Source organism: Lepidochelys kempii, chromosome 4, assembly GCF_965140285.1.
Source record: "Lepidochelys kempii isolate rLepKem1 chromosome 4, rLepKem1.hap1, whole genome shotgun sequence".
Taxonomy (NCBI): domain Eukaryota; kingdom Metazoa; phylum Chordata; order Testudines; family Cheloniidae; genus Lepidochelys; species Lepidochelys kempii.
Window position 1 is genome coordinate 73,819,588 of NC_136383.1, and position 23,986 is coordinate 73,843,573.

Sequence of the window (23,986 nt, forward strand, 5' to 3'; positions counted from 1 at the left end):
GGCGCAAACCTGATAAAGGAGGGATACAGTAACTCATGGGGGAGCTAGTCCTGAGAGAAAGCTGTTATGAACTGGGGACCACAGGAAAAATCCCTAATCACCAACCAGAGCCCTTCTTGGAGTTAGGGTCTGGTCTCTGGTTAGGTTATTCACATGTGAGTAGGTTCTTTTATTGTTTTTACTGTTTTCTGTCTAATTCTTTTACCTTTAAGAATAAAAGTGTTCACTTAGGAAGACTGTGTGGTAACTTATAACTGTTGGGAATTATACATTATTAGTCTCTGAAGAGAAAGCATAATGCAGATGCAGGCAGCGTGCCTTGCTGGAGGATGTCATGATATAGTCAGAGGCCAGTGCAACCTGAAAACACTCTGGTCAGGAGGCAGAGAGTCGCAGATCTCTGACTCTACTCCAGAGAGGTGATGGCTGAGGAGACTAGAATGGGTGCCCTTGTTGAACCACAGAGGGGGAATACAGGTACATTTGCCCTGAACTGCCCTGACAGTGTTTATATACCTTAGTCCAAAATATCTATCAGGAGCATTGAATTCCCTTTTCCAGGTTTCTACATATGTACCACCAATGGGTATATTATTAGTAAATGCTTATTGTTAATAATTATTATTTATTTTATTTATTTATTAGTATACTGTTGCCCTTAAATAAATTAGAAAGCTTTCTTTAGGATTTAGGGAAAGTATAGTAGCTGCTACTTGTATTCTTGAATATATCTTAATTCTCAATATTGACAGTAGTGAAAGTTATCACCATAACACTATTTTAAGTATTCTTCTTACCTTTTGCTCCACTTCACAACTGTGTTATAGATATATATATATGTGTTATATATATATAATGCCAAATGTAGTTGACATCCCCTTCAAGGTGTAAATTAACTGTCAATACTTTCCATTTTCCCTTTATGTCTTTTTTCTCTGTTTTTTTAACATATTTTGTTCTATCAAACACTTGCTGATTTTTTTTTCTAAAATCAACGCTGCTAAATTTTGATGTCCTTAGTCTCCTTTTTTCCCTCACTTTGATCCTAATTAGAGTATTATTAGTATTTTAAAAAAATACTCTACCATGTTTATGCCTCCAATCATATATGTTAGTTCAGGCTCTGATAAGTGTTTTATTTTTCTAATATCTGCTTTAACTATCATGTAACAAAGCAGTTCGATAATATTCCCATCATGCCCTCAAGCTTATTGATTAAAATATCCTTTCTCAAAATGTCCCAATGTATGTCCAGGTAATTTTAAGTGCCTCTGCATTCTATTTTTTTCTTTTCACAATTTTTCTTTTAATTTTAGTATTCAGCATCTTGTTACATTTGAACAGACAATCTGTGGTAAATTCCTAAAATTAACATACTCTCTTCGGTATCTTTAATCTCCAAAATTTCCTATCTTTTAGTTACTCCAAGCCTCTCTTTACATGTAGTTACTTATCCCTTTCCATTATCTGATCTCTTGTAAACAGTCAGCCCTCAGTATTTAGTTACATTGACTTTTGCTTCCCCGCAACAATTTGCATTAAGCCTTGAACACTTGCGCCACAACTAAGGCATATAAACAAGAAAACGTACAGTGGATGAGTTTACATTACAAAATGTACAATCAAAAATTATAGCTGCATTATCTCTGTAGAAACTCATGCAAGTGTAATACACTACTGGTAATTAATATAAGCATGCCTTTACATTACAAATCTGATTACTAAAAAAATTCAGTTTAAAGTTAGTACACTGCAAAACTGGGTCAACTTGGTATATTCTAATGCACTGTCAGCTTGTGAAATGGCTGCTATACTAACCTTGGCTGGTCAGAATACCCCAGCAAGCTTTTCGTTTTGCAGGACACTCCCCTATACTTTCTAGGCTTCTTTTTAGGAGATTCTGGTTAGTGCAGCTCCTCTGAATAGCAGTACTTGTGATCATAATTTGTTATTTTTTTCTCCTGCAAAGTCTGTGTATCATTAGTGCAGATGCTCTAGTCAGAGGAACATCCACGGATGGATTTGTAGCTACTTTTTTTCCCCTTTCAGATTTTCACAGAGGATCTTGTTGTACTTACTGTAGAAGGCTACAACACTGAAATCCACAGTGAGTGCACAGTGGGGGAAGGGAAGGAAAGCTCTAGCATTTTCTATTTTTAAAATGGAAAAAGAATCAGCTTAGCTACAACATGAACCTTAACTATTTACATGATTTAAATGGAAAGGTGGTGTTTTTTTTTATTAGACCAGAAAAGCAACTGATTCTTAAAACACAACACAGTTCATGCTTTAATATGAGGTTTGCATACTAAGCAGCTCAAATTAGAAAAAAATTATGAGTATGTTAATAAAAGAATTATGGTTCTGATAAATGACAGCCTTAAACAGTGAACCCACCCCCCTCAGTAATAAATACTGCCTCATGACTGGCTTCTGTCACCTACAGCTCTGCAGTTGGTAAAGAATTTACGTAGAACTTGGGAATTATCCAACAAATGCAACACTAATTGTGTATGTAGAGCACAGTATTGTGCAGCCATAAACTAGAAAACACTTCCTGAATAAACAAATGCTTTCATATGGCAACAGAAACGATGTAATTGATTACTTTGCAGGTTGTATCCAGATATGAAAGTAAGGTTATAATCATTTCAAGGAGTCCTGAGTCACTAGTTTTTGACAACAGTATAAATAGTAACAAGGACAACAAACTTGGATAAAGACTTCTTTATGCGTACTGGCTTGTAATGCTGGAAACAAATCTGCATGGACAAGGAAAAGGACGCAACTGATCCCTGATAAAATAACAGTGTGGATTAACCAGAGCAGTGATCTTATTACAGTAGTAATATGTTGACATACTGTTTAAAAAAACCCAACTTTTCTCACGGTCTTGTTTTATTAATGTACAGACTAGCCCATTCATCAACACTTTTAAAATAACACTACTACTTTGCATTAATATTCTGTCTTTTATTTGTGATTCTCAAGGTACTTTACAAATATTAATCAATTAAGCCTCAAAACACTGCTGAGATGTTGGAATTATACCCAGTTCACACATAAATTCACAGAAATAAAAATAAGCAAGTTAGCACATCAGAGTTCTATATCAAATGTAGAAACATAAGATGTGTGTAAATTAAAGTTTATGCGACTGTCCCACCACTCAATGAGCTGTTCTTATCTGTCTTGAAATTAAATTGAGTTTAGAAATCAAATTTAATTTTTGCCTCTTTTCCCTATATTCACCTCAAACAGAACTTCTAAAAAAAATAAAAATTAAGGGCTAGATTAAAGGTAGTTGGTACAAGAGAGTAAGGGCTAGATATGGCAGAGGGCACAAGGGATAGATCCACAAAGGGGACTGAGGAGTGGGTCAGTTTGGACCGCTGTGCGGAGCCCCGGACCCTCCACCTGATTTGGGCACCCAGTCCCCACCCAGGCTTACTCCTACACTGTTGCTGGTGGCGGCACTGCCTTCAGAGCTGGGCTGCTGGTGAGCAGTGGCTGCTATGGGAGAGCTAAAGAAAATTTTGGGGTGGCCCCCGCAAGCCTCCCCCTAGCACATCCCTGGCTGCCTTAGTCACCCAACAGGAAATTGGATTGCTAACCGTTCAGGACTCCCAGAATTAAAGATTAACCTTTAATTTAAAATTATGTCATGTGATGAATACATCCAACCAAAATTGGCAACCCTAATAGGAAATGCAAAGGGGGGGAGCCAAAGTCCTACCTCCCAAAAGGAGTTACGCATGTACTAGAGATGCCTCCCTCTGTTTGGGATTCAAAGCTGTGAACCTTCTCCTGGTCTAAGGTGCCTAAGCCAGATCAGCCATTTTCACAAAAGACCAAGGTGGGGGTAATCCTCTCCGCCCATAGCCCTGTGGTTACAGCCCTGACCTCCAATATGGGAGGTGTGGGTTCAAATCTCTCTTTTGCCTGATGAGGAGCGGGGATTTGAACCCAGGTCTCTCACCTCCTAGGAAAATGTCCTAATCATGGGATTATAGAACATTCTGTGGTAGGTGTCTCTCTTTCTCTTCCCCCCCGATGAAGTTGTTCTGTTTTGTATAAAATATTTAAATAGTCATTGGCCAAGAGAGCGTGGAATAAGACTGACTATAGTCTGGTGGTTAGGGCACTCACTAGTGAGGGGAGATACCAAGGTTTAATGCCCTGTTCCTCATCAAGCAGAGGAGGGATTTGAGTGCACGTCTCCCACATCATCCTGGGTGACTGCTCTAACCACTGGACTATTCGGTAAAAAGGGGCAGCATTATCATTATTTTGTATGAGGCCCAATCCAGCATGTGGCCTCTGAGCACACCCATCCCACTGGCAAGGTACAGGGGGAATGTTTAGTTTGTGGATCCAACCAGGGGTTAGCCGTGGGTTAGAGATCAGGCACCAGGACTCAGGCAGCTTCACGCATGTCTACGAGTAGATATTTAGGCATCTAAGGGATTGTACTGACAGAAACATAGGCACTTGGAGAATTTATGCACCAGCCAAGCAGAGATTTTGAGGACCTACATTTTTGAATTAGGTCCCTGAAGTGAGTAAATGCCTAAATCCCTTAATGGATCTACCCAAGGGGCCTTGCACATTTGCACTAGAGGTATGCGCAACCTTGAGCCTCGCATTCTTAGTACACAAGGACCCCAAAGGAACTGGAAGTGAGAGGGACTATTCCTCCCATGCTAGCCAGCAGAACAAAGGTAGTGCAGAGGAGTGTAGGTGCTTCATTCTCTCAAAGATGTTGCAGCCTCTGCACAGGTGTTTTCCCCTAAAGGTGCTCTGACTGAATGAGCCAGAGTGCCTAAGGGACCGCACACAAAGAAGGACATACCTCCACATCCCACAGACCAGGGCTTTGACTATAAAAGCCAGAACAAAGCCCTACACTTGATGGAGGGTGGGTGCATTATAAATTTAATTTTAATATTCATAAAGTTTCTTGTTAAATTGTCAATATTCTTCAACAACTAACTGAATTATACACGAGAAAGAAAGTCAATAATTTCCCCATATTTCATGACTTCGGGGCTTTTCTCGCTTTCACAATCACTTTTGACAGGTGCTTTTGGGAGGAAGAGGGGACCTGCAGGTGAATTTGTCATCTGGGATGGGAGGCTGTTGTTGAGGGGGGCTGTTGGTTAGGAAGGAAGTCCTGTCTTATGTGCTTTTGGGGAAGTATTGAGTGCATTTATCAGCTGAGAATGAGGTTGGCTAGCTTCTCAGGGTGGTTGAGCAAGTAGATTTGGTAGCTTAGAAGGAATTCAGGTTAGCTTGTTTTCCATAGATGTTCTAACCCTCTGCTATGTTATCTATGTCATCAGCAGCAGAGGGTGTGGCTAGCAGTAGCAGCGGCAAGGAAGTCCACAGACACTGTCTACAGATAGAACATGGCAGGCAGCTGCTGCTGCTTCAGAGGAGTTGACTTAGGGGAAGTCAGAGAAGCACCTGCTCTCCCTCCCAAAGAATTTGGGCAAAGAAGCAGGAAGAAATTATGTGGGAAGGGAGGCAGGATGGCTCAAAAAGCAGGGATGCTGAGAGGGATATCTCCTTTCCCATAGATAATTGATTAGTTAATTGATATGACTGTCATTATTTTCTACCAACTTTATCCACATATTTTAGATCCTCTGGAGGACATAAGAATATAACACACAAAGAGATGCAAATATTCTCCTTATTGCTTTATAGGATACAGAGTTCATCTCACACAGTATCCTTGACGAAACTTGACACAAGACCAAATGGGTTAGCATATAACTGTTTTGCTTATGGGCAACAGCCATATTGAAGTTCTGAAATGGATCTTTCGAGACTGGCATCAAACTCTTTTCAAAAATAAAATTAAAAAAGGGGAAATGACTAGTAGTCTAAAGTTTTCAGTTGGAAACATAAAAGAAAAGCACACAGGTGGTACGTGTATAGAGGAGAGATGAAATTGTGGTTAATCACTGGGACCCAGGCCACCTGGGTTTCATTTCCAACTCTGCACACACTTCTTGTGTGATCTTGTGCAATCCCTTCTCAGTTTCTCTATCTTTAAAACAGGAATAATATTTCCCTTTCTCATAGGGCAGTTGTGAAGATTAATTCATTAATGTTTGTGAGGTGCTTATATACTACTCTGAAGAATGCCATATAAAAGACCCTTAAACATCTTTGAAATCCTTTAACAAAAGTATTTAATTAAAAATCCATTTATGAGTACTATATATTCAGCTGTTGTGATGGACAAGCAATTAACTAATTATTTTTATGGCAGGGTTGTCTATGACAGTGATGCTGTAACCATCAGAGCAAAAGAATCTAGGGGAAGGGACAGAGACTGAAACATGTCAGTATGGAAATTGACTAGAGGATGTTATTCATAGGTGTGGAATTTTGACAGTATTGATTTTCCTTATCTAACTTGTAAACATGATATAATTCCCTGGCTCATATTCCTCTCAAAATGTTGGCTTCATTTCATTTTCTTAACCCAAACGTGAAACTATTAGAAAAAAATGAAGGCTTCTTATATCAAGCTTTTTTTTTTTATATAGATTGTTATGGAAAAGAAATGCCAGTGCAAGTTTAAACATTTCCATGGAAGCAGAAAACTCATATGTTTATTTTATGGATGCAGCTGTGTTCCTGTCAACAGCTGTGAAGTTGTAAAGAAATTATTTCCCATCCATTTCAGTTGGGAAAGCATTCCAGTTTGAAAGAAGTATTTAAGACAAGCTTCAACAAGTGTTTAAAAACTGAAATTTTGTTTGGGTATAACTTTCTAGGAAAATGGGATTTTTTACTGTTTTTAATAAAAATAACAAAGGATGAATTCTGTAAAGTTTTGTGCCTTGGTACATGCTGGAAAAAAGTAAGTTTCTAGCATGCTAATTGTTGCCTTATTCTAACTCCAAATGAACAAATGACATTGAAATAAAGTGAGCTTTCTAAATAGAATCCTTTAGACAAGCTATTAAGATCAATGCACATATAATTTAAAATACTTTGAACATTTATGGTATACTCCTTGCAAAATCTGAGTGCTTTATAGATATTCAAGAATTATGCCTCATAGCATCCATGCAAGGTAAGTATTAACCCAATTTTAGTAGAAAAACTGAGGCAAGGAGACACTGAGTCTTGCCTGTGGTCACACAGAAAATTTGAGGCACAGTTGGGAATGGAACCTAGATTTCTCAACTCCCAAAAGATCATTTTTCCTTCTTAATAGCAATGACGCATTGAATTTACATACCACCAGCATTGTGCCTAGCGAAGGAGTGAGATCCCCTGATCCTGGGGTCATTGGGCACTGGCCCATGTGGCTAGTACATGACAGACAGCCTTCAGGCTTTTGGGGATCTATTGGACATAGGGTGTACCGGCTATGCCCTCTTTTCCCAAACTTATTTATCTAGGTATTTATATGGCCTTCATGACCATTGTGTCTGAGTATCTTGTGGGCTGACCCCTGAGGGAATCAAGCACCCAGTCTACCTGTGGCAGGCTCTGCTAAGGAGAATGAGCCAATTCAGATCCACCTATAGCTGAGCGATACTTCATGCAGTAAGGAGCACCTTCAGTCAGGAAGCCCCAGAACAGAGGAAGCTCCTGAGGAGAGAGAGGAAGTTACTCCCATTGGTGTCTCCCTGGAGAAGAGAGGCTCATAGGGAGAAGGAATGGGCCCAGAGAGAAAGCGTTCCCAGGCAAGGGACCAGAGCAGCTCAGGAGAACTGAGCATGGGACCTCCTAGGGATGTATGACGGACTGGCAGAGCAAAGAGGAATGCACTGTCAAGGGAAGAGTGGCATACAACCAAATGCCCCACAGAGGCCCAAGCTCCAGGCAGGGAATTCAGCCTGACGGTGCTTCAGGGCAAGTCCTAAGATTGATTAATCCAGGGCAGAGAATTTGCGATGGAGTGGCTTACTGAAGATTTTATTTGTTTTCATATTATACTTTTCTGACAAATAAATGAGACCCTCCAAAGAGGGCGCTCTTTAATAGTAGAAAAGCTTGCTTGGACTCATTTATACCATGGGTGAGGGGAAACTGAGCCAGTTGCTCACCTGCAGTGCCATGCCTGACCACTCGTGCTGTGCTGGGGTGACCTCAATGGCATTACACTAAGCCTAGGTATATTAGTGATTTTATCCTCACAACATCCTGGTGAGGTAGGGAAGTATTGTTATTTCTACTTTGCATATGGATAACCAAGGCACAAAGAAAGTAAGTGATATTTCCAGGGCAACAAAGGAAGTCTATGGGAAGGAAGTCTAGAAATTAAACTTAGATCTCCAAGTACCTTAACTACAAGACTGTCCAGGAAAGGGATAACATAGAAGCCAAAGATCTCTCTAGTTGAAACAGGGGAAAGCTCAAGTGTTCAGATCAGTTAGTTTAGGGCCCCTTTGTGATACTGGATGAAGACAAAGTGACTAGGGCCTCAGTCTGCTGCTTAGAGGGAAGAATTTCATTAAAGCCCAAAAATTAAAATGCTGATTATAAATATTTTATAAAAATTTCTGACACCCCATCTGCCTAGAAAATTAGCAAAAATAGATTTTGTAAAAACTACACCATATATTTAAATAAACACACAACATGAGCTTTTCCTAGTGAAATCAATGGTAAAGAATTTTTTTTCTCTTTTGCTTTCTGTAACTCCTTTCATAATGACAAATACATGGTTGTTTCTGTAGAACAAGTGGGTTTTTCCAGTATATAACTGGAATGTTTTATTTTAACAGGCCTTTGTCATTGTTGGTAAAGCAAGAGTGTGGGTTCTGTAATTTAGAAAATTTCTGAAATTTTCTTTTAAGCATGTAGTAATACATGAGATTTAAAGTTTGGACAATTGGCATACATTTAAACTTTTTATTGTATGGGAGAAAATTAAAATCCCAATACATGAATGCATCACAGTTTGACGCAAATGCTGTCAGGCTGGGTTGTATGTATAGAAATAACCCAGTGATCAAATCTGTCAATGAATTAGTGAATTACTTCCAAATTGTAGTAAAACAAGAAACTAACTAACTATGCATTTTACATTAAAAATCGTAACCTGCAAGGAGCAGGGTTTTCAGAGAAAAAAAAAAGCTTTGCTTTGACTGTTACACATTTAAACATATATGGTATACGATGGCTTATTTGAAAATATCATTCCTAAATTCCTAGTACCATACAGATTGCATTTACTGTTCTCTCCCAGTACTGAATCAAATGAGTAAGAATCGGAAAAGACAAGACAAATCTGTGAGTGTTTGATATAGTTTAATTTTAAAAAATCTTATTTAGCACTAGATTATTTACATGGATGTCGGATGCTAAAAGTGGCTAAATAAGGTAGCAGTAGCTTCTCAGGACAAACTGAAAATTCCTATAAATAAAAATGTTCTGCTGTCAGAAAAGTGATATTCTTTCTTTAAGTATCATATTCAGATTAAAAGGGGTAAAATCAGAAATCCTTTCAACTGTACAGTAAATCCTGGACATATGGGCCTCAATCACAAGGCTTCTAAATATATGCAACAACTGTTTAAAAATCTCATCTTCACAGTAACGTGCTACCAATGTTTTATCAAGGTGGTCTCTCAGAAACTTTCTCCCTTACACCCAGATCCAGCAAAGCACTTAAGCATGCAAGTAAACCATTTGAAATAATGGGGTTATTCATGTGCTCCCATAGGAGCTGCTGCATACATTGATTTTAATTGTCCATATAAGAGGTCTACACTACGGAGTTAGGTCGATGTAAGGCAGCTTACGTCACTTACTTACTTACTCTGTAAGTGTCGACACTATATTGCTCCCACCGCTGTAATTCCCCCACTACACCAACCTAATAACTCCACCTCCACGAGAGGTGTAGCACCTAGGTCAATGTAGGTAGGGTGACACAGTGTCTGTATAGACACAGCACTATTTACATCGCCTGTCAGCTCTGCGTCCTGCCTGGCGCTGAGAGCCTTGGCTCTCATCTTGGCACAGAGCTCCCACCTGCCTGGTTCTGAGCACCCGGGCTCTCAGCTCCTCATGGAGCTCCCAGCTGGGAGCCTGGCTGCCAGGCACTGAAAGCTGTCAGCAAACTCTCCTGGTGAGTACATGCACTTAGGGTTGCCAACTTTCTAATTGCACTAAATGAACATCACTGCCCCACTCCTGTCCCAAGGCCCCACACCTTCCCACCCCTTCTCTGAGGCCCCACCCCTGCCTTGTCCATCCCCACCATCATCTGGGTTGAGGCCAGAAATTAGGGGTTTAGGGTGCAGGAGGGGGCTCCAGGCTGGGGCAGGAGGTTGGGGTGCAGTCTCTGGGGCAGGTCTGGGGATGAGGGTTTTGGGGTGTTGGAGGGGGCTTTGGAAAGGGGGGATAGAGCCGAGGGGTTTGAAGTGTGGGAGGGGGCTCTGGGCTGAGGCAGAGGGTTGGGGATACAGGGGAGGTGTGGTCTGTGGGCTCTGGGAGAAAGTTTGGGTGCTGGAGGGGGCTCCGGGCTGGGGCAAGAGGTTTGGGTGCGGGCTGCAGGAGGAGCCTCAGGACTGGGGCAGGGAGTTGGGGTGCAGGGTGGGGGAGAGGGCTCAGAGCTGGGGCAAGGTGGCAGTGCTGGAGGGGGTGCGGGCATCAGGAGGGAGTTTGGGTGTGGGAGGGGGCTCCGGGCTCGGGCAGAGGGTTGGAATGCGGGAGAGGGTGCTGGAAACGGGCTCTGGGCAGCACTTACCTCGGGAGGCTCCCTGGAAGCGATGACATGTCCCTCAGCTCCTAGGCAGAGGGACCAGGCAGCGCTGCACAGTGCATACTGCCTCCACAGCTCAATGTCAATGGCTGCAGTTCCCAGCCATTGGGAGCTGCAGAGCTGGTGCTCATAGTGGGGACAGCGCGTGGAGCCCCCCTGGCTGTCCCTCCACCTAGGAGCTGATGGACATATCGCTGCTTCCAGGAGCCATGCAGAGGCAGGTAGGGAGCCTGCCAGCCCCGCCAACTGGATTTTTAATGACCTGGTCAGCCATGCTGACTGGAGCCGCTAGGGTCCCTTTTCAACCCAGCTTTCCAGTTGAAAACCAGACACCTGGCAACCCTACATGTATTACTGACAGAAGGAAGGCAGTGTGGACATGAAAAACTGCAGTAATTACTGCGGTATCTGTAAGTCGACCTAACATAGGTCAACTCAGTAGTGTAGTGAAGATAAGACCTAAATCCATAGAAAGGTTTGTACTTTGTTCTCATTATATAAAGAGAATATTGATCATATAGCAGAGTGTTGAACTTATATACTTTGAAATGGATTGTGGTGTGGGAAGCCCTTTTAGGGTGGTCTGGAGTATCTTCCCCAGGAAAGTTTTGTTTTGTTAAATGTTTGATACTTGGCGCAATCTGGTTCACTCCAGAACCAGATTGCTCTCTTAAGAAGTGTTTTTGAGTGCCAGTCTTCTCTGGCAGGAGTGATTTAGCAGTGTCCAGAGAGGGCGATGAACTCCATTATGAAATATCTCTATTTCAATGTTTTACTCAATCTGGTATCAGATTTGTAAAAGGGAGCAGCCCCTAAGAGCCTCATTGTTCAGCAAATTATCGATTCCTAATCTACATTAAATACTTTGACACTACTAACTATATATAATCAAAGAAAAACAAAATGCCAAATGTTGGTGCCTTACACTGAGCAGTGTGATAAATAGGTATTCCATACAACATTCCTTTCATTACCAAATGACTATTGTATCTAGGAAGCTAGTAAAGGTGTTATATGGCTTTTATTAATAGAATTATGATCTGTGTGGAATGTGAGTTGAGAAGATGCCTTGTGCTTATTTTTCTCCCCTACCATCTGTTGCTAAATGATGTTATCAGTTGCAAATTGTTAGAATAGGGTAGTAGGAAAACATTACTCTGTTTAATCATTCACTATGGTTTAAAAGCAGTCAACCTTTCCAGACAGTGCATCTCCAAAAATGAACAACATTATTTCTGATTTATGACCATAGGGGAAGGAAAGGTGCGAACATACCTTAAAACTACTTTTGCATTCTTATGATCCTGAGAAGAGCTGGGGGGGGGCGGCTCCCAGTTTAAATCAGAGCAGTCTCAAGGATGTTCTAACTTTGCCTCCTTGGCACTTAGGTTTACGAAGAAAACCTTAAAAACGTGAACTGAGTGTAAACTGATTCAGCCTAGTCTACCTGATTATGCAGAGCCTGATGCAATCGCTCTGAAATGTATGAATCAACTCCATTCATCTCAGTAGAATGTCAACTTTTAAATTTTCATTGTTAGGCTTCTGTTATGCAGAGAGGTACTGGTGAGTGCTTGGATCACAAATCTCTTGGAGATTACATGTGAACAGCACCCTTCAATTAATCCGCTTTCACAAGATAGTCATACATTTTCAACCCAAAATTCTGCAGTGCATTAACATTTTAGGGGCACCTAGTTTAATGTAAAAACTAACCTGCAAAGAACTCCAAAAGAGAAATCAAAGAACCCACAGCCAGAAAAAATATAGCGTGAACCGAAAAATAACTGTGGAAATCTCCTACTTTAACTTAAAAAGAACACAAGTACTTGTGGCACCTTAGAGATGAAGTGGGTTTTAGCCCACGAAAGCTTATGCTCAAATAAATTTGTTAGTCTCTAAGGTGCCACAAGTACTCCTGTTCTTTTTGTGGATACAGACTAACATGGCTGTTACTCTGAAACCTACTATAACTTGTATCTGCAACTGATACAAGTTACTGATTCCTTTCTGCCCCAGTATGTCATGAGTACAGATGGTAAGAGATTTTTCATCAAAGCGGTTTTGCCTCAGAAAATGCTATTTTGAATCAATACAATTTTTTCACAAAACTCATCAATTTTGGCAAAAAATTTCTGATGAGACAAAAAAATAACTTTTAATTTAGGAAAATTTCATTTCAGAAAAATTTCAAAATCTTGTTTCAAAATAAAATTTCATTTTGAAATTTATTTAAACTTGTATTTAGTCTTATTATCTTTACATTATTCCATGTCATCAGTAGTAGTACATGTCATATCATGACATTATGAAATGATGTCAGGTCATAATATACACTACTAATGGCATGTTGTGAAATGTAAAAAATAAAATACAATAATTTTCAAAATGTTTCTGAAATGAAGTTTTCCTAACCTAGCATTTTTGGAATTTCCATTTTGTTAGTAACTTGAAAATATTATGGTTTTGTTCAGATCTGGGATGAAAACAAATTTTGATATTTTGAAATTTCCCATGAAACAGAAATTCCAAGTTCAATCAGCTGTAATCATGAGCCTATTTCCTGATGCAATCATTATAAAAGTAGAAGCCTCTCCCCGTCCCACCACACAGTTCACAGCTGCTGAATTTATATTCACTGGTGAGTTTTCAAACATTTACAGCTATTAATATTGCTTATATATTCTAATTAAGTGACCTCTTCTGTAGTAGTCTAAGGAAATAGTAAAAATATGGCTTCAGTTTTCCCTTAACAGATAGCTATGCTGCTTCTAACTTCAGCTATAGTTATCAAACCCAACCTTAACCAAAAAATTGGGGGGGAAATGTTTTGGGTTGACCCAGAATGGATTTTGTTTATTTGTTTGTTTTTCTTGGCAAAATGAAAAACACAAATAAAATGAAACATTTTGTTTAACCTAAAATGAAATATGGTGTTTTTTATCCCTTTAAAAATCATTAAATCTAGCTACATTTCAAAATTTTAGAATTTCTTTTGATTTTTCAGCTGAAACTATTTTCCAAATTCAACTATTTGCAAATATTTTGTCAACCCGAATTTGTATTTTTTGCAAACTGTTTGTCCAAAAATTATGCTCAGCTCTACATCAATCGCATAATTTATTTCTCTTTCCCCAGTTGTCATTTCTTGCTTTATTCTTAGCTTATGAGCTCTTAAAGGAAGGACATTCTGTTACTTTATATCCAGACAGTTTCTAGCACTGCACTGTAGGCACTTGTTAAGGAAAAGTTAGCACATGTGACTCCATTTTGGTTTGGGGCCCACCATTGTCTAAAAGCAAGCACATCATGCACCAGGAGGAGTGTTCCTTAGATACTGCATTCCTGTGAAAATCCTCCTCCTTGTCTCCAGCCTGCCTTGACTCCCGGTATCTGTTCTTTGTCTGTCCCTAACTCCCTGTCTCCTGGCCTTTGATGTGAGGCCTCCCATCCTTATAATAAAAGTTACTGATGCATCGCTTTAGGACCATGCTGTGTAAATTAACATACTAGTTTAGCACGAGGAATGCACCAAGCAGGGATAGGTGGTAGATAAGGGAAGGGTTTGTCTATTGGCTAAGGCTTCCGATGCACGAGGGCAACATGCTTTGCTAAAAGGTATATAACCTTTGTATAATCTGTATTCGGGGTCCCCTCCTGGCTAGCAGCAGGGCACCAGGATCGATCGTCATAAACTTAGTATCTTTGGGAACTCTGCAGTTGTGGACTTTGTTTATGTGCCTCAGCCTAGATTCGAACTGTGCGTGACCTATCAGGTATAATTCGTAGCATTTGTGTGCGTGTCCTACCAGGTGTAATTCATAGCATTTGTGTGTGTGTCCTACCAGGTGTAATTCGCAGCAGTTGTGTGCGTGTCCTATCAGGTATAATTCGTAACACGCTACAATAATAGAAATAACTGTTAGCTAAATTTTCATAGGTACTGAGCACCTGAGCTCTTATGTACTTCAGTGAAGTCAACAGGGATCTACAAGAATGCAACAATGTGCCCTCAGACAGTCACTTTCAGGATTGGGGTTTAATACTTTTTTTTTTTGTAGATGACCAGGCTAGTCAGCATTCAGCAAACTTTAGTTCATTTGCATGCTGCCATAAATTGCTTTGTTTTTCTGGTTACATCTTTAAAATGTAGTCTAAATGATTGTGATGCAAAGCCTTATCATTTTATTTGCTAACGAGCAGTGGGATATTTAACAATTAAATTGACAAAGTACTTTGTCAACATCTTATATAACTGATGAAGGAATCATAAGAAAACACAAACTATTAAAATGTTTTTGAGTACAGAAAAATAAAGAATGTATATTCTGGGATAATTTCAAGAACAATATTAGCAAATAGTTAAATGAAAACATAGTGTAATGCAGGAAGGTGCTAATGGCTGCCATGGAGCAGGTCTTTGATCTACAAATCACAGACCTGGTTAAAGTCAGTGGGTGTGCTAGCTACCCTTTGTTCTGGCTAAATAAAGGAACAGTTGAGCCCCTTTAACTAATGACACAGCTGAAAACAATAGAAGCCACTGCCTAAGGTAATGGTCCACATGACAAAGTCTGATGAGAAGTTCAGTTGTCTAGGATCAGGGGTTCCCTGGTTGCAGCAAAACTGTGTAAGAGACTTTCTGGATAGGAATCAGGAGTTGTTCTCCCTATCCAGCAGAGATATAGGGTGTACTGCACTGGTCCAACGTAAGACTGCTGCTTCGGGAAACGAGCCCATTAAACAGCCACCTCATTGTTAACCAACTGCAAAAAGGGAAAGGGCTTTACCAGCCACTGTAGAAATTTATCAGGAAGGCATAATTGACCCTTCAACTAGTCCTTGGGCCTTACCCATAGTTCTGGTTAAGAAAGAGATGGCAGCACTAGATTCTGTATGGACTATAGAAAACTAAATGAAGTATTCTTTATCCATTACAGTGAATGGATGATACCTTGGATGCTGTAGTAGGTTCAGTCTGGTTTTCCACACTGGATCTTAAAAGTGATACTAGTAAGTGGAAGTGGATCCAAAGCACAGGGAAAATACTGCTTTCGCACAAGGACAAGGCCTGTGACCACTTAAAATTATGGCTTTTGACTTGTGTCATGCAGCAGACACATTTGAGAGGCTTTTGGCTAAGGTATTGCATTGTATATTATTATACTTAGCCAAGGGCGCCGGACCCTTCATAAACAGGGGAGGGGCATGAGGCCCAGCCCCTCTGTGACCCCACCCCAGCTCCCCCTGCCCCCTAGCCAGGCAAGAAGCCAGAGCCTGGCTGGAGTAACACACACCCAGCCTGCTGTGGGGAGCCTCAGACCCTCCACCTGCCCTGGGTGGGAGGCCCAAGAGCAGCCCCTGACCCATGTCCCCGCCCATGGTAGGTGAAGGGTCCGGGGCAGCTCTCACCTCAGCCTAGCTCCGGCGGTGGCAGGGACTCAGGGGGCTGAAGAGCAGCAGCTGGGCCGAGGTAAGAGCTGCCCAGGGGGCCTGGGCCACTGTGGGGAGCCCCGGACCTTACACCTGTCCTGGGCAGCGCACCCCAGTGGGCAGGAACACAAGCCAGGGGTTGCTCTTGGACCCCCCACCCCCTGCCCAGATGGGCTGGAAGGTCTAGAGCTCCGCACAGCTGCCCAGGCTCCCCAGGCGGCTCTTACCTTGGCCTGGCTCCAGCTTTCAGCTTGGGTGGAAGAGGAGGGGAAAGGGTCTGGCGCCTGCCCTGAAATGTGGACAGGCCAGGCTCTATAACTTTCAAAAGTGGGAGGTCCATGGCCCCAACTGGCCCTCCTGTTCCAGCGCCCTGTACCTAGATCAGCAGTTCTCAAACTTTAGCAACCTGAGGACCCCCATTTTGATTAAAAAAAAATTGGGGACTCCCAACCCCCAGCCTCAGCCCTTGGCCCACCCCCTTCCCCAAGGCCATGTCCCTGCTCACTCCATTCCCCCTCCCTCCATCGCTCCCTCTCCCCCACCCTCACTTTCACCAGGCTGGGACAGGGGGTTGGGATGCGGGAGGGGGTGAGGGAGGCTGTGCTTACCTTGGGCAGCTCCCAAAAGTGACGGGCACATCCTTCTGGCACTGGCTCCTGGGCGGGGGGGCCAAGGCGTCTCCACGCGCTGCCCCTGCCCACAGGCACGGCCCCTGCAGCTCCCATTGGTTGCAGTTCCCGGCCAATGGGCACTGCGGAGTCGGCACTCAGGAGGGGGGCAGCACACGGAGACCCCCTGTCCCACCCCATCCCCCCGCAGGGCCGTAGGGACATGGTGATCGCTTCCGGGAGTGGCATGGACCCAGGGTCTCCGCGCCTCCCCCTCCCTCCCAGTGCCTCCTTTACCCTGGGGAACAGCTGTTCCTTAGCGTGAAGGAGGCGCTGGGAGGGAGGGGGAAGAGTTGATCAGCAGCGCCCGTGGACCCCAGTTTGAGAAACGCTGACCTATATAATATCGTGGTGCATGCTAAAACCTTTGAACAGGAATGGATACATTTACAAACGATCTGTGATAAGGCTAAGATTTTGTCACAGATATTTTTAGTAAAAGTCATGGACAGGTCACAGGCAATAAAGAAAAATTCACTGAAGCCTGTAACCTGTCTGTGACTTTTACTAAAAATATCCATGAGAAAATGGGAGCGCAGCCAGGCAGTTGTGGGGACCCGCTCGGAGCTCCAAGGTTCCCCTCCCACCTGTGAGCTCCAGGGTACCCCCACCAGGCAGCTAGGGTACCCCGCAGCTCCTGGCCAAGGCAGGCTGAAGTCACGGAGGTCACTGGAAGTCACGGATTCTATGATTTCCATGACCTCAGAGTAAAAATCATAGTCTTAGTGATAAGTTTAAGACTGCCAATCTAAAACAGAACCCAAAGAAATGTGATATGTTCCAAAAAGAAGGAACCTATCTTGGACACACAATCTAAATTCCCACCACTAGCAAGAAAACTGGCTGGCTGTCCACCAGGATCTGCAGAGGGACTCTACTGCCTGCTTCTGTTCCTGCAGTTCAACCAGACGCCTCAACATGTCTTCTTGGTCCTTCATAATCCTAAGCATCTTATCCTGTGCCACATGCTTTTGCTCATTGGAAGCTTTCCTGCTCTCCATGTCCATGTCTAACTTCTCGGACAGTGAAATCCTCCATGCTCTCAGCTCTGTGTCAGCTATCCTGGAGACATTCATTAGCTCGGTGAACATGTCCTCCCGCTTTCTTTTTCTCCTCCTTCTAATCAGCGAAAGTCTGCTTTCAGGTGTTGATGACATGCCGAAGGACACATTTCCAGCTGTCAGTCATGGGAAAAAATAAAGGTGCCATTGTACATGAATAAAATGTTTCCATAGCAAGGCCATTTTCATAAAAAAAAAATCCCTTATTACTCTAGGTGCAAGCCATAACATAATCAGAGTCCATAACTGTTCACTGTGCCGTTTTGCTGCTCCGGCCCTGGTGAATAAGCCCCCCCGGGTCCTGGGTGAGCACACTTTTAATGAAGTTTACGGCAGGCTCATGTCGGGAGTAGAGGTAGCTAGTCAAACAATGGCCCTTCCCCACAGCACCACGGGAAGTTGTTTATGAACAGGGCTGGGGGGAACGTTTTCACTCCCAAATTGTGGAATCTCTCATGTGGGGCCCCAGTTCCCTATCATCCATTTTAAACTACTTGCCAACCCATGCAGAGCACAGTAAAGGCACATAAGTAGCCGCGTGGTTTGGTGATCCGGAATGTGTGGGTGTGGGGTGGGTCTACATGTCCTTTTTTTCTTTTAAGAGCACTTTTAATGAGAACTTCCCTTATTTCCCCTTGGCGACCTTATGTGATATCAGTCTCCTGAGGGTAACAGAGGCGGAAAGGAAGGAGATGCTGCAAGTGTCTGGGTATAGACACTTACGATGCTATGCTGTGTACCACAAGAATGCCCGCAGAATTAATTCAGGAGTTGTGTGGGAAAGTGTCCTACCATGGTGGAAGAAATAAGACTGCCCTGCCCAGAAACCATCTGCAAAGGATTGCAGAGTATCTCTATGAAAGTTTCCTAGAGATAGCCATGGAGGATTCCTGGGCTATCCCAGTCCACAAAAACAGTCTTTTCCAGGGGCCACCCTCTGCATAGCTGGAGCAGCCTCTTGTAAGCAAAGAACCACAGCACCTTGCTTTTTCTGCAGTAAACATGCAATACCACCGAATGTGTGTGCCTGCTAAAGTTTAACTGGACTTTGATTGTAACTGTTTTCTCACCAGAGGTGCCTTCCCCAGCATCACGGTCGGCCACCATGATGTCCTGTGACCCACAGGGCTCCAGGGTTAAAAATATTTCCTTGCTCTCGGGGAGAATGGATCCATCGCTCACCCGTCTCCGATTCTCCTCCTCATCCACCATAATGTCCTCCTTGTTGTCCCTAGACTGAAACACCTGTGAGGTGTCCACTTTGCTTCTGGGGGTTGCTGGTAGGGTCATCCTCAAGAATTGCATGCAGCTCATTGTAGAACCAGCATGTGGGGGGTTCAGTCACCAGAATGACTGTTCGCCTCCCTTGCCTTCTGGTACTCTTGGCAAAGTTCTTTTATTTTCACACGGCACTGCTGTGTGTCCCTCGTGTAGCCCTTCTCCTCCATTCCACGAGCAATCTTTACATAGATGTCAGCGTTTCTTCTGCGGGATCAGAGCTCTATCCGCACACAGTGATGAGATCCACCACCTCCTGTGCAGACCAGGCTGGAGCGAGTTTGGGGCATGTAGTCTCCAGGATCAGCTGTGCTCAAACTGGTGTTAGGATATAGATATGCAGGCCTGCCTGTATAGGCCTATACTTTAAGAACTGTTTCCTGTGTACCTGGCTGCAGTGCAGCAGAGTTGAGAATGACCTCCAGGGCTTTCACAGATGAGCATCATGGGACATCACCTGGAGACCAATTAAGTTGAATTACACAACACTGCATCTGCACTACCTTGCAGTTGACCCATGAAAATCGAATTAAGCACTATGTCTCTTGCAGAGGTGGATTATAGAAGTCGACATTAGAGGCAATTTAGGTCGGTGTAAAGGACCTGGTAGTGTAGACACATACATTAACAAGTCGACATGAGGCGGCTTCCTTCTACCTAACTTTCTAGTGTAGACTAGGCCTAAGTATGGCCCTGAGAAGATGCAGAGAGACAGAACTCCTCAGGGCACAAAACTGACTGGAGAGGCTGACTGCTGTTGCTGCTGTTTGCTTGTACTGTGTTCAGGAAAACAGGACTGTATATATATTCTTTGTAAATAAACAGGATTTCACCAAGAATATACGTGACTTCTATCATCATTTCTGCTCTTAGAAGTAATCCTGCAAGGTCCCAAATACTGGCAACTGCTGAGGCCAAAGGAGCAACAATATCTACACACACGATAACCAAGGTTGCATATTAGTGACACCCATGTCTTTCCTGAAAAAAGTCATGGCAGTCCACTAATGAGCAATACTTTTTCCATGATTATTTTCATACAAAAGTGGCTCAATTATGTCAATTTGGTGGAATATGAGATTTTAAAATGGGATAAAACTTTGTGTGCTATGACTTTTCATTTTCTTTTGTAACTAGAATCATGACTTTACACATTTTTGCCCTGAAAAATAACCAACCTTGGGTACACTTCACCATGAAGAAGGGGAAAACTAGGCATAATCATCTAAACTTATAGGCCTTGGCCCTGCAAACACTTAACTAGTTAGTGCTACATACCTGAGCAGTCCCATTGAATTCAATGGGACAACTATGAGAACAAAATAAGCATGTGAATGTTTGGAAGATCAGGGCCAAAGTTAAAGAATAATCCAGTTAATGGGAACTTTATAATAGACCTGATCCTTCTCTCATTGAAGCCATTTTTTGAAATGAGAGTTTTACCATTGACTTCACTGGGAACAGAACTTAAATCTTATTTTAGGACATTAACTTTGCTATTTGAAATGGATGACTCAGAAAAGAAAAAGTATTTTTAATTTCTTATTCACATTTGACTTCTAGAAATAGAAATTTGTTCAGTCTGTGACTACTGTAATTTATACATGCATGTTTATATTTTTGAAACTCTGATGCTGAGCACCCAGATGAAGCTCAGAAGTCCCAAAGCAACATATGTTACACATTTGTTATTTTTAACTCAGAGACTACCTTCCATTTTTTTAACAAGAGACCTGCTCTGTTTACCACAGCCCCTCACTATCTATCTCCTTTCATTAAAACAAATCCACTTTCACCAAATTTAACATCACTAAACTTAAATTACAGAATTCAGTCACATTCTCCCCCACTAACCTCCTGGGAATAATTATTTTTTTAAATTAACCCAAAATCACCGTTAAAGTTGTGTTGCAGACAAGAGCTAAGAAATCCAAAGTTAAGGACGACATATTGTTCTGAACAAAAAACAATGTTATATAAAATAACTGCTCAGTGCAACAATGTGAATTAAGGACATCATTACCCTTCACCTTAAATATACATGTTCTTTGAGGCCTTTTTTTGGGTCCATCAACTAGTGACATATAAAAAAATAAACTGAAAAATAGAAAGTCCATCACGTGGAACCATACTGACACCCCCCCACACCCCGCCCAATGGGTCACTTGCAGAATTGGGACCTTTAGATCAGCACAGACCTCTTTGCCATTTGAGCTAACAGTCACTTTCAGCAATAGTAAATCATTATCCTATATGGACCAGCCATATAGGAAGATGCAACCCGTATTTTGGCAGTGGATTTCACAGATGTTTGCTGATAGCAAAGGAACAATAAGACTCAGGACTCTTGAGTTCAATTCCAGATTCTGTAGGGGAGTCTGCTATGACAGTTAACTATTCTTACCCTATTCCTCCAAGCCTGATTCCTTCTACCCCTATTCACTCCAGCCTGACCCAGTCCTCCTCTCTCACCCAGCTCCTGTTTCAGTCCCTCACAAGCTCCTCACCCCACTGCATTCAATTCAGCATACTTCCTTTCCCTCCATGCTACATGAGTGCTTGGAGTGACCCCAGACAGATATAGGAGCAATTGCAGGGACACATCATCTCTGAAGTCCTGAGCTGAGCAGGAGCATGGTCATTCACTCTGTGGGGATGCTGCAGATGCAGTCTGGTGGGCACATAGACTGTGGAGATAGAACCTGCTTAGTACAGATGGACTCTTTGGAGAATAATGCTGCCAAACTAACAAATGTTTGCTTGAGCACATGCACACTGCAATTTTCAGAGGCTTACAACTTGGCCAAATGTGGGTGGATTTCTATGAGGATGCTAAAAAGCCCATCTCTGACACCTGGGTGACCTTCCTGCCAAATTTCAAGTCTGTATTCTAAAGCATGAAGATTCTAGAGTGTCTCAAAGAAATGGTTGTAATAATTTTAACATGGGCAAAGCAACATATTTTTGTTCTCAGAAATGTATGAACTGATTTTGTTGAATTGTTCTAAAAAACTTCCTGGGTCAGATACCTGGCATAGGAAATTTCAGCTCAATAGTTAAAGTTTAGGAGTATGTATGCAACTGAAAGTAGGGTCTTGTAATGGGAAGTGTTAGGCAACCTTAACTATAGGAGTCACTAGCAGAGCTGCCTATAATAATTCAGATTTATACAGTACCTCACATTAATCTACAATTTATAAACTATGTTTTCTAATAGATATTAGAAAGTCATTGCTCTGGAGTTTTCCTTCTTATACATTTTTTGTTATAAACTATATCAAACATATAAAGAGAGCTAACAATTAGATTTTCTGACCATAGTAGAACAGATTCTGCTACCCATACTCATAACGTGTGGAGCTTTTCACAGAGAAAAATTCTAGTTAAGGTAAGGATGGAAGAATATGGCCCAATATAAACAAACTAACACTGTTGTAATACGAGCTATCTTATATTGGGGGGAAAAATCACACACAACTTGGCTTAATGGAAATATTTTTTAAAATCACATGAGCAGTTAAATGATTAACTACAACAAGAATAAACCAATGGCAATAAACTAAGATACAGTAATAAGTACACACATACCTTGCCCTTGAGGAATTCCATAAAATTCATCAGCTATCCTTGCTGCCTCTTTACGGTTCCCTTTTACAATGTAGAAGTGACTGAGGATGGCAAGGCTGATTTTCACAAAAAGTTTAAAACAAAAAAGTGAAAGTATAGTAAAGTAGACATTGGATAGTTGCTGGGCAAAAGGGCGACTTTCCTCTATGACAGTCATTGCTGCACCAGAGTGTTTGTCAGTGTTTCGGTACAATTCTCAAATGTGTTGATAAGATCATGTGGCTCCAGTCAGGCACTCCTCAGTGCCAGGAACAGCTGGTCCTGAGGAAAGAAAATATCAGCTGGTCATGATGCTTGCTGCTCAAAATATGAGGATTATTTATACTGTACATAGTATTAAGTTCACTACAGCTCGTGCTGACCTGATGGTATTCAACTGGAGCGGAATATCCACAGAGTTTCTGACAGTGACAGTTTCCAAGATTCTTCCATTTAAAAGGTCTATTTCATTCCAGATTTTGCATTTTTATTTGTCTAGTTTTTTCTATTTTTACTTAAAAAACACTGTCAAAAGCATTATTTTAAGACTCGTTTGTTACTCAGTGTTGCCAACAAAAGCTCTTTGTAACCTTGAATATGAAATCAATTTTCCTCCAGATATGTTCTCTCTGTTCCTAATGTACATTTATTTGTTATTGTTAGGTTTCTAGGATATAGGACTGCTGCCATAAGTTTTTCTAATATCCTATCAGTAAAGCATTTTTTCTGAAATATATGGGCTTTGCAAACAGATAAGAAAATGAAAAGTAGAATAAATTTGGGCCATACCAGTTTAGTGGCTCTTTAATTCAGGAATGTCAGGAATAGTGACATGCTGCTCCAAAGTACCTGCTATGCATCTAGTATGTATGGTTTACATAATTTAACTGAAATAATAAACAGCTGACAGGAGAAACAAATTCTATATTGCTTTTACAGTTAGATCTGTTGCACAGAATATTTAAAAATTCACAGGAAAAAAACCCAGTAAATATACTATAGGGAATGATCCTGCACTGGCAAAGAGAGAAACTAGATGAGCTAATAAGTCTCTTCTATCTCTGATGTCTACGATACACATTTTTATTATGCTGTGCCATGTTATTTTATATCTGTGATGTGGCAGACTTACATCTTGACCTATTTTGAACACATTCCTTACATTCTTCAAAGATAACTGATTTGCTCATATACTGTAA

At 41.7% G+C, this 23,986-nt stretch overlaps 1 protein-coding gene and 1 long non-coding RNA gene across 3 annotated transcripts in view; one reads left to right on the forward strand and one right to left on the reverse strand.

The window, feature by feature from the left end:
* Positions 1–23,000, reverse strand: part of ASB5 (ankyrin repeat and SOCS box containing 5) — a 59,873-nt gene extending 36,873 nt beyond the window's left edge. Inside the window, exon 1 of one of the 2 annotated variants that reach the window (XM_073341668.2) lies at positions 22,770–23,000. In XM_073341668.2, coding sequence (XP_073197769.1) covers positions 22,770–22,965 — 196 coding nt within the window. In that variant the 5' untranslated portion in view covers positions 22,966–23,000. Of the gene's footprint in view, positions 1–1,818; positions 2,029–22,769 lie in introns of those variants that run through there. The other variant, XM_073341669.2, reaches the window with a different exon arrangement.
* Positions 1–23,986, forward strand: part of LOC140910539 (uncharacterized) — a 93,902-nt gene that overhangs the window by 57,975 nt on the left and 11,941 nt on the right. The gene's annotated exons all lie outside the window — the stretch shown is intronic.